This window comes from Dipodomys ordii, unplaced genomic scaffold, assembly GCF_000151885.1.
Source record: "Dipodomys ordii isolate 6190 unplaced genomic scaffold, Dord_2.0 Scaffold20, whole genome shotgun sequence".
Lineage (NCBI taxonomy): Eukaryota > Metazoa > Chordata > Mammalia > Rodentia > Heteromyidae > Dipodomys > Dipodomys ordii.
Genome location: NW_012267236.1, coordinates 10106572 through 10118364, shown reverse-complemented (window position 1 = coordinate 10118364; position 11793 = coordinate 10106572). Strand labels below are relative to the sequence as shown.

At 38.0% G+C, this 11793-nt stretch overlaps 1 protein-coding gene across 1 annotated transcript in view; it reads left to right on the top strand.

Moving 5' to 3' along the window:
- The window catches only part of Ncoa1 (nuclear receptor coactivator 1), a 155777-nt gene that overhangs the window by 98624 nt on the left and 45360 nt on the right, over positions 1–11793 (top strand). Inside the window, 2 exon segments of the mRNA XM_013013652.1 lie at positions 4866–5013; positions 6254–7577. Coding sequence (XP_012869106.1) covers positions 4866–5013; positions 6254–7577 — 1472 coding nt within the window.

Here is an 11793-nt window from a genome sequence, read left to right as displayed (position 1 = left end):
AAAAAAAAAAAAATTTGTTGAAAATATTTAAAATAAGAGTTTGCTTTCCTCTTGTAGAAATTTTTACATACTGTGGGGAATTTACTCATTGGTATTTAAAGATCCTAGAACATTCAGGAATAATTGTTTTGTTTTTACCTAATAGCAATTTTTTAGAAACTGTATTCATTCTGCAAAGAGAGAAATGCCAGGAAGAAAAGAAATCTCTATCAGCACTAACTTGTAGTACCAATGCCACACATTTTATACCTGTCCACTTAAGATCAGGGAGGTATGCTTGTTTGAGGTCATTTCAGTAGCTTATTAGGTACAAGTAGCCCTGCTTTTCCAGCTGCTCTAGACAGGGAAATATTGTTTATTTTGCTTTTTAGTTCAGGTAAGTCTTGTTTTAGGGACAATCAAAACAAAACAAAAACAATTGTTATTTTGTTTTCATAGGAGTTCAGTAAAACTCCTTTAATTATATCCCTGATTGAATAGTGGTCTGAAAAGTTTAGAAATCAACCAAGAAGTCAGAGATCAAGGCAGATTTAATCACACACTTGTAATCCCAGCAGTCAGGAATCTGAGGCAGGAAGATGGTGAGTTTGAGGCTAGTCTGAATATACAGTAAAACTTTCTCAAAACAATAGAAAACAGAACAAGAAGTCAGGGATTAAACTACTAGCTTTAGCTGGGCACTAATGGCTCACACCTTGAATCCAGCTACTCAAGAGGTTGAGATCAAAACTCACACAGGCAGGAAAGTCTGATACTCTTACTTCTAATTAACCACCAAAAAGCTGGAAGTAGAGCTATGGCTGAAGCGATAGAGTGCTAGCCTTGAGCAAAAAGCTCTAGGACAGCGCTTAGGCTTTGAGTTCAAGCTTCCCCAGGACTAGCACAGAAATACATACATACATATATACTAGCTGTGTACCTGGTAAAACTTAGCTCAGAACCTTTGATTAGAATGGGATTCATTGAAAACCACTTAAGGGAAAATTTTATGTCAGAGTAAATATTTATTCAAATAACCCTGTAATACTTATCTCTTAATTAAAAGTCTCTGTGATAGTTATACCCAATCACAGCTACTGATATAAATGTTGTTTAGGTATTTATTAAATGTACATTATGAGTGTATATTGGAAACTCCTTGTTTATATTTTTCCTCTGGTGGTTATTCAGGAAATACTCATTCAAAACCTAATATTGTATTAGGCTCCTTTCAAGATAACATCTCCAGCTGGGCTCCAGTGGCTCACACCTGTAATTCTAGCTACTCAGGAGGCTGAAATCTGAGGATGGAGGTTCAGAGCCAGCCAGGCAGGAAAGTCCCTGAGACTCTTATCTCCAATTAATCACCAGAAAACTGAAAGTGGCACTGTGGCTCAAGTGGTAGAATGCTAGCCTTGAGCTGAAGAGCTGAGGGCCAGCGCCCCAGCTCAGGGTTCAAGCCCCACAACCGAAAAAAAAAAATCTCCCTTTGTTACTTGATCCATTTTACTGATCAGTGAACTTTGTGGAGCTAAGGTTAATTTGCATTAAGTCTTAAACTTGTAAATTAGGTTAGGCCTAAATTTACTAACCTAATCGAATTCCTAGATTTTACTTTTTCTTGATCCTTGCTGCCTTCGTGCTTACTGCCTCTTAATCTGAACAACTAAGTACCAGCATTTTAGTCAGGTTAAGTGTGTTATAGGATTCTAATTAAAGTTTTAAGGGCATAGAGAATGATTACTCAGTGATAGAGCACGTGCAGGTCCCTGAAAAAGTTTACTGTATTGAATATCTGTAAGCAACATAACTAATCAAAAGATTTTTTGATATTTGTATTATCTATATAATTTTTATTTTTATTTTTTGTCGGTTGTGAACTCTGGTTCTGGGCACTGCCCCTGCACTCTTCAGCTCAAGGCTAGTGCTCTACTTCTTGAGCCACAGTGCCACTTCTGTCTAGTGGTTTATTGGAGATCAGCGTCTCACTGACTTTTCTGCCCCGGCTGGCTTTGAACCATGATCCTCAGATCTCAGCCTCCTGAGTAGCTAGGATTATAGGCCTGAGCCACCAGCGCCCATTTTATCTATATAATCTTAAGGTTGCCAGATTAACCTAAGTTTCTAATTGTTTGTTGCTATTTTATAGGGCTTGTCAATAAAGAAATATCTCTTAATTTTTTATTTTATTTTATTTTATTTTTTGACTAGTACTAGGGCCTGAACACAGGGTCTGTCATTTACCTTTTGCACTCAAAGCTAGTACTCTACCACTTATCCACAGCTTCACTTCAAGCTTTCTGGTGATTAATTGGAGATAAGAGCTTTGCAGACTTTCCTGCCCTGATTGGCTTCAAATTGCAAACTCAGGTTTCAGCCTCCTGAGTAGCTAGGATTACAATCATGAGCATTGGTTCTCTTCATTAATCTTCATAGAAAATTAAGTATTCATCCTCTAAGAAAGAAAATATAAACTAAGGTGTAAGAATTTGAGGGCTGGGAAGGTGGCTCAGTGGTAGAGTGCTTGCCTTGCAGGCATGAGGCCCTGGGTTCGATTTCTCAGCACCAAATAAGCAGAAAAAGCCAGAAGTAGTGCTGTAGCTCAAGTGGTAGGGCACTAGCCTTGAGCTGAAGAGCTGAGGGACAGTGCCCAAGCTCTGAGTTCAGTCCCCATAATTGGCAAAAAAAAAAGAATTTGAGTACCATGCTAAGATTGAGATTCAAATGGAAGATGATTTTATTGCAAAGCATAGTTCAGAATTCAGCAGAAAGTAGAAACTAAGAATGGAACATATTATCAGCACTTATACTTAATTCCACCTAATGAACAATGATAAATACATAAAACAGATATGGAAGAAATTTTAGGAAGTAGTGACCAGTAAGGTTGAAAATGTAAAGTGGTAGTTAGATTGTTTAGAGCTATGCTGCCCAATGTAATAGCCACTTGTCACTTTACTGAGTAGGCAGAATGTGGCTAGTGTGACCAAAGAAATAAGCTGTGTATTTATTTAATTTTAAATGCATATGTGTGGCTGCTAGTTATTATACTGAACAGTGGAGATCTGTAGATGAGCAAGTGTTTTCCAGCAGAATGAGAAAATAAACATGATATAGAAATGGATAAAATAGCAAAAGTAAAATAACACCTGATATATTTCCTGTCTTCTACAGCCCTTGCTGGGGTTTAATAGTTAATAGTTTATTTTAAAATTTCACTTTATTATTACTGTAGAAATACTTAATGTAATTTTTTTGTATATCCTTCCATTAAAAAAAAAATCAGTGTTCATTAAGGACTCTGTCATCCAATTTCTCCATACATTCTCTCCAGCAAATATATCAGTGATTTAGGTGAAATTGCCACATTAGTAAGGAATGTATTAATTGGCCTTCAGTCTTAATTTTTTCAACTAGGTTTTTACCCTAATTTTGGTGTTTAGACAGATTTATTATGCATAGATTCATAACAGATTCTGCTTTTATCAATTGGTACTAGATACATAAGACAATAAAATAAAGCATACTTTATTTCAAGTACTATTTAGCTTTAGAAATTATTGGTTAATTGATCATTTTAAGTCTCTTTTACATGTCATTTAAAAGGCAACTTAGATGAGCATGAAAACACACACCTGTAAGCCACACACTTTAGTATCAGGAATATCTCCAGTATGGGCTTAATATCAAGGGGAAAAAAATTGAAGCCCTGTCTGCAATGTCTTTTAAAAAACAGGGCTGCATTTATTATAATTTTTATATATTTATTTATAAGTCTTTTGTGATAGTAATTTTTGTGTTTCATTGAATATGGGTTTTTTGTCTTAATATAGCTAAATCTGTATTGAGTCTTTCTTAAAATAGAATTCTATTGTACTGCTAAAACATCAGTGATATTTTATTAGTCTTGAGTAGCTTTTATATACTTAATTAAGCAGTTTCCTTGGTGGATAGAATTTTGTCTGCTGTTAGTAAGATAGAAGTAAATTATGTTATTTATCAAATGATTACCTTAACCTAGTTTTTGTTCCTTTTATTACTAATTGATTTCATCTTAATTTGCTTAGTAAACTTCAAATTTTCAGATATTAAAAAGTGTATAGCTGCTGGGCGCTGGTGGCTCACGCCTGTAGTCCTAGCTACTCAGGAGGCTGAGATCTGAGGATCGCAGTTCAAAGCCAGCCCGGGCAGGAGAGACCGTGAGACTCTTATCTCCAATAAACCACCAGAAAACCGGAAGTGGCGCTGTAGCTCAAGTGGTAGAGTGCTCGCCTTGAGCTGAAGAGCTGAGGGACAGCGCCCAGGCCCAGAGTTCAAGCCCCACGACCGACCAAAAAAAAAAAAAAAGTGTATAGCTATACACACATATACATATGAAAACTTACCAAATGAGACCCTAATGATTCACTTTCATAAGTGGGAATTTAAATTTTAATAAGGTGTTCTGTAAACCAGTCAAAACTTAAAGAATGAATTTTATGGTATTTGACTTATATCCAGGAGAGCTATTAGTTAAAAAGCATCCATCAAAGGAAAATAAAACTTGTTAAAGATAACATTGAAAGAGAAGACAAGTATTTCCTGGTATTTTTAAATTTGAAGAGCTGTCCCATGGTAGGGCAAGCACAAAGGTTTCTTTATGGTCCTAACCTGTGTGAGGTGGTACCTTTTCAAGTAGGACTAAATTAAAATCCTGTTTAACTGGAATCATTTTCCCCCTCAGATATCTGCTTTGTCTGAACTATTCTTTCTTTTGAGTCTGAGCAGCCAGCAGTTGGGAGGTTACTGTCAGTGAGATTCTCAGTAGAAGTAAGGCCTGGTAACTCTCCTTTGCCCAGCGTTCAAGCATCAGAATTTTAACTAGGTTTCTCTTTTGTTTGAAACAGTGATGACTCGTGGCACTGCCTCCAGCCCATCTTATAGATTCATATTGAATGATGGGACAATGCTTAGCGCCCACACCAAGTGTAAACTTTGCTACCCTCAAAGTCCAGACATGCAACCTTTCATCATGGGAATTCATATCATCGACAGGTACTACTTATTTGGAGAGCTTCCTATGAAATAAGTCAGTTCACATATCTTTTCTTAGAGGAAATTTTTATGCTCTTGGTAGCTAGAAAACAAAGATTCTAAAGTAGGCATACCAGTAGTATGTAATGAGTATATAATTAATATATACATATTAGGTTTTAAAGTTTTGTCACCAAATAGCTCTATTGTTCATAAAGGAAGATAGAGGCTGAAAATATGTTTTAGGGAGTGAAAACAGAAATATGCCTAAAAATTACAACTCTCTGTATAAGAACTTACTGAATTTTTTAAGATTGTTATATTTATTTTTTAAAGTGCTTTATTTTCTTTTGGTCAAACTTTATGGTTCCTTAATTCAAGTTGACAGTTTCTAAAAGAAACTAAAAATCATTAAACTATCAGCTTGAAAATTTTTAACATTGCTTACAGTTTTTTCTCACTAGGCAAATTTTATGTTGGTATATACATATTAATCTATTCTTTTATCAAATGACTTATTCAAAATCTTACTGTTAAATTTTTAACGTTAAAAGCAAAGACATTTCTCCTCACTTCATCTTCTCATCTGATGTTTTTGCTTATTGGAACATGATAATGCCAGTCACAGATCTTTTATCATAATTACAAATTTGAATGAAGAATGCAGTGAAACTCTGAATTCAGTGTTCTGGAGTTTTTTTGTAGTTTTAGTTGAAATTATTACTGTGAGTGGAATTAGCAGGGTTTTTTTCATATTGTGATTTCTCTTTCAAAACATCTGCTATGTCTGCATATCACCCTTTTTAATTTTCACATCAGTGACACAGTATTTTCCTTACCCAGTCTTCCTCTTTGGAGTTTAAATACTTAAAAGCTGTAACAGAGAATAAGAATTTTATCAACAAAGATGTCAGAAGTTTTTCTTTAATCAAAAGTGTTATAATTAATAATACAAATGAGTTATTTGTAGTAAGCTTAGAAAGTACTTCTATTGCATTTTTTTCAAACACCAAAGATTTCTTTTTCATATTACTGTAATTATTATCAAATTTAAGAGTCCACAAGACTTTTTCCCCTGGAAGTGGTGCTGACTTTTCTCAGTAGTACTAACTGTCTCCTGTTTTCTTAACTTGAGGTGATACAGAAGTTCTGTCCTTAATAGCTTACAATTTAGTGAAGTTGCTCTTGCTCATAGTAGTATTGTAAAATACTTAATAGAAACATGATGATGATTGAATAACCATGTTCCCCCCCCCCCCAGGGAACACAGCGGGCTTTCTCCTCAAGATGACACTAATTCTGGAATATCAATTCCCCGAGTAAACCCCTCAGTCAATCCTAGTATTTCTCCAGCTCATGGTGTGGCCCGTTCCTCTACCTTGCCACCATCTAACAGCAACATGGTTTCCACCAGAGTCAACCGTCAGCAGAGCTCAGACCTTCACAGCAACAACAGTCACAGTAATTCTAGCAACAGCCAAGGGAGTTTTGGATGTTCACCTGGAAATCAGATTGTAGCCAATGTTGCCTTAAACCAGGGACAAGCCAGTTCTCAGAGCAGTAATCCCTCTTTAAATCTCAACAGTTCTCCTATGGAAGGTACAGGAATTTCCCTAGCACAGTTCATGTCTCCAAGGAGGCAGGTTAATTCTGGCTTGGCAACAAGGGCCAGGATGCCAAACAATTCGTTTCCTCCAAATATTCCAACCTTAAACTCCCCAGTTGGCATTACAAGTGGTGCCTGTAGTAATAACAACCGATCTTATTCAAACATCCCGGTAACATCTTTACAGGGTATGAATGAAGGACCCAGTAACTCTGTTGGCTTCTCTGCCAGCTCTCCAGTCCTCAGGCAGATGAGCTCACAGAATTCACCTAGCAGATTAAATATACAACCAGCAAAAGCTGAGTCCAAAGATAACAAAGAGATTGCATCCATTTTAAATGAAATGATTCAATCTGACAACAGCACTACTGATGGCAAACCTCTGGATTCTGGGCTTCTGCATAACAATGACAGACTGTCAGATGGAGACAGTAAATACTCTCAGACCAGCCACAAACTAGTACAGCTATTGACAACAACTGCAGAGCAGCAGTTGCGGCATGCTGATATAGACACAAGCTGCAAAGATGTACTGTCCTGCACAGGCGCTTCCAACTCTGCTTCTGCTAACTCTTCAGGAGGTACTTGTCCCTCCTCTCACAGCTCACTGACCGAACGGCACAAAATTCTACACCGGCTTTTACAGGAGGGTAGCCCTTCCGATATCACCACTTTGTCTGTTGAGCCTGATAAAAAGGACAGTTCATCTACTTCTGCGTCAGCAACTGGACAGGCCCAAGGGAACTCCAGTATAAAACTAGAACTGGATGCTTCAAAGAAAAAAGAATCAAAAGACCATCAGCTCCTGCGCTACCTTTTAGATAAAGATGAGAAAGATTTAAGATCAACTCCAAACCTGAGTTTGGATGATGTAAAGGTGAAAGTGGAGAAGAAAGAACAGATGGATCCTTGTAACACAAACCCTACCCCAATGACCAAACCTGCTCCTGAGGAAATTAAACTGGAGTCTCAGAGCCAGGTGGGTAATTCCTGGCTTCACAAGAATGATTGTTCCTTATTTATTTTTCTTTCTCATTTATTGTGCTTTATTCTGAGACCAGATTTTGATCGTGCTTATTTTTTTTCCTATCTTTTTAGCATCTTCTAAGCTGTTAGTATCAGTGGTTATAAATCATAGAAAAGCCTCATCTCCTTAGACTTTTAGAGGACTACAGTATTAATATAGACATTGTTTTTGAAAAGTACATTTTTCTTTCTTTCTATAAAATCAGGATATTTTAAAAAAATACTTTCCTTACTTCTTCCTCCTAATTCCACATATTAGATCCAACTCTTAGCAAGGAGCAGGTGTCTAACACCTGTAATCCTAGCTACACAGGAGGATGAGATCTGAGGATTATGACTTGATGAAACTGGTAACCTCCAGTTAACCAATAAAAAGTCAGAAACAAAGGTGTTATTCAAGTATAGTGTGCCAACTTTGGGCAAAGAAGCAAAATGAAAGTAAGAGTACCTGAGTTCACGCCTCATTACTGACACAAAAAAGAAATTATCCAACTCTAGAGTAAAACTGAGGAGTCTGCATTTTTTTTTGGGGGGGAGGGTCCAGTCGTGGGGCCTGAACTCTGGGCCTGGGCGCTGTCCCTCAGCTCTTCAGCTCAAGGCTAGCGCTCTCCAGCGCTCTACCACTTGAGCCACAGCACCACTTTTTTCTTTTTGCTTATGTGGTGCTGAGGAATCGAACCCAGGGCCTCATGCATGCAAGGCAAGCACTCTACCACTGAGCCACCTTCCCAGCCTGAGGAGTCTGCCTTTTAAAGAAACTCTCCAGTGAACTCTGATGTGTGTCTAAGTTTGAGAACCTGTGATATAAACCAAGTGAGAGAAATGTGAGGAGTTAAACAGGGCTTCTTGGTTGCAGCACTCTATAGACTGCTTTTGTTCTCATGTAATTCTAACAACCCATAGAAGATTAGAGGGACATGAATATTCTGGGTAGCAGAATATTACTTTCATATAACAAGCTTTGAAGCGGTAGTAAATAAAAAATAAACCTTTTCACAAAATGTCCTAGATTAGCAAAGTGTATGTTTAGGATGAAATGGAGTTGGTATGAAAATTAACAGGCAGTTTCAATTATTAAATGACTGCTGTGAACTCTGAAGGAGTATAGGAAATGAGCCCCCCTTTTAGAAGCCTTCACACTATTTAGAGATAAAACAGAGGCATTCTCAAATAGTTGCCATTGTATTTACAGTGCAGTTTATCAACAAAACTCTCAGTTTGAAGCAAGATCACACTGAGTGTGTGCCAGGTCTTTTAGCTTCTTGAAACAGCTTGATTTTTTTTTTTTTTTTGTATCCTCATCTCACAAAAGTCTCTTTTCCCTCTGGCATCTGTCTTCTAGGCATACAGAAATCCTTGCTCTTCATGAGCTAATCCATGTCCCTCTGAACATCTGCTTTGCTCTGCTCCCTGTGCCTACTGAAGTTTCCATCCTTTGCAAACCAAAATAACCCTAATTAGGCAGTTCTTTTCCCTCTGCTCTCAGAGGGCTTTGTTTTGTCTCAATTTACAATCTGTTGTAATACTCATTTTGACTGTTAGGTTATATGAATACTCTTTAGAGATAAACAGTGTCACATTCTTGGCACAATGAAATTAATATCATTCTTAAGCAGAAAAGCAGCTTCAAATAATAAGTATATTAAGCTAGAATCCAATGGCTCACAACTGTAATTGTAGCTTCTCAGGAGGCTGAGATCTGGGGATCTCAGGATCAAAGACAGCCCTAGCAGAAAATCCCATTAGACTCCATCTCCAAAATAACCAGCAGAAATCCAGGCTACATGCTTTGCTTAACTGGTAGTGAGCCAAGCAAACAAGCTGAGCAAGCAAGAGGCCCTGAGTTCCAACTCCACTCTTTAAAAAGAAACTTTAGGGCTGGGAATGTGGCTTAATGGTAGAGTGCTTGCCTAACATGCGTAAAGCCCTGGGTTCTATTCCTCAGAACCACATACACAAAGCCAGCAGTGGCACTGTGACTCAAGGTAGAGCACTACCCTTGAGCAAAAATGCTCAGGGAAAGTGCCCAGGCCCTGAGTTCATGTCACATGACTGGCCAAAACAAAAGAAACTTTAAAAGTAATAACTTTTGAGCCTGGTGCCCATGACTTATGCCTGTAATCCTAGCTACTCAGGAAGCTGAGATCCTAGGATCATGGTTCAAAATCAGCCCAGGCAGGAAAGTCTGTGAAACTCTGATCTTCAATAAACAACCAGAAAACCAGAAGTGGTATTGTGGCTCAAGTGGTGGAGTGCTCACCTTGAGCTGAAGAGCTGAGGGATAGCGCCCAGGCCCAGAATTCAAGGCCCACAACTGACAAAAAAACAAACAAACAAAAAAAAACCCTTCTTTTAAGTACAGTGATCCCTCACCTATCACAGGAGTTACATTCCAGTGACCCCCCACAATAGATGGAAATCCACAAAGTCCCAGAGTTATATAGCCATCTTGCTACATCTTGGTTTACTTACTGCTACTTTGTGGATTTACACCTATAGTGATGTCTCTGGAACTTAACTCCATGATAGGTATGGGATCACTAATTATGCCTTTAAAAACAAAACAAAACAAAAAATGATACGGTGAAGCTGCAGTAAGTGAACTACGGTATAGCAAGGAAGGGCTGTAATAACTTTTTAAAATAATGTCATTGTGTACATCAGGTGTGCTGGTATGTATTTTAGCACCCATATGCATGGATTTCTGGCAAGTTTATACCAGGGAGTAGAATTGCATGCTTATAAGATACAGTACACATTTGTAAGCCAGGTGCCAGTAGCTTACATGCTCATGTTTGTAATCATAGCTACTTAGGAGGCTGAGATCTGAGGATTGGCTCAAAGCTAGCCCAGGTAGGAAAATCTGTGAGACTCTTTATCTCCAAAAAAGCCAGAAATGGGGCCGTGGCTTAAGTGGTAGAGTGCTAGCCTATTGCAAAAAAAGTGGAGGAACAGCACTCGGGTCCTAAGTTCTGCCCCAGGTTCAGCACACATACAAAAAAAAGTTGCATTTGTCAATCTTTTCTTTTATGGTTAATACTTTTTTATATATGTGTAACAAAAAAGCAGGTTCAAAACTACCCTTAAGGGCCAGGCATGGTGGCCCAGGCCTGTAATCCTATCTATTTGGGAGGGAGAGATTGGAAGTATCACAGTTTGAGGACAGACTAGGGGAAGAAGTTAGCAACACCCTCCCCCCTATTTCAACAAAATGAGTATGGTGACACATGCTTGTCATTCTGGCTGCACAGGAGTCTTAAGTAAGGGCTGTAGTCTACAGCAGAACAAAAAGCATAAAACCTGATTAGAACAATAACTAAAGCAAAAAGGACTTAAGTGGTAGCACTCTTGCTTGGCAAGCATAAGCCCCTAACTTCAAACACCAGTACTGCCAAAAAAAAAAAAAAGAAAACATTCATAGCAGTTTTACTTGTGTTATCCAAAAACTAGAAACAATTCAAAACTATGATATAGTTTTTGATAATTATATTATGACATAGGCATGCAATGGGATATTATTCAGCAATGAAAGTGAAAAATTACTCCTATATATGATAATATGTCAGAACTGTAGAAATGTAATTTTGAAAGAAGATGTTTTTAAGAATGTATGTAATTCTGCTGGTTGCTAGCGGCCCATGCCTATAATCCTAGCTACTCAGGATGCTGAGATCTGAGGATCATGGTTCAAAGCCAGCCCAGGAAGAAAAGTCTATGAGACTCTTACTCCAATAAACTATTCAGAAAAAGCCACATGTGGTGCTATGGCTTAAGTAGTAGAGTGCTATCCTTAAGCACAAAGAAGCTTGTGGACAGCACCCACGTCCAGAGTTCAAGCCTTAGGACTGGCAACAACAACAACAAAAATATATATGTAATTCTGCCAGATGCTAGTGGCTCAAACTCATAATTCTAGCTACTCAGGAAGTTGAGATCTGAGGGTTATGGTTTAAAGCCAGCCCAGACAGGAAAGCCCATGAGACTCTTGTCTCTAATAAATCACCAGAAAACCAGAAGTGGCGCTGTGGCTCAAGTGATAGAGTGCTAGCTTTGAGCTGAAGAGCTGAGGGACAGTGTCCAGGCCCAGAGTTCAAGCCCCAAAACGGACAAAAAAAAAAAAAAATTGAAACCCAGACAAACATTTTACTAATTGTCTGAAAGTAATATTG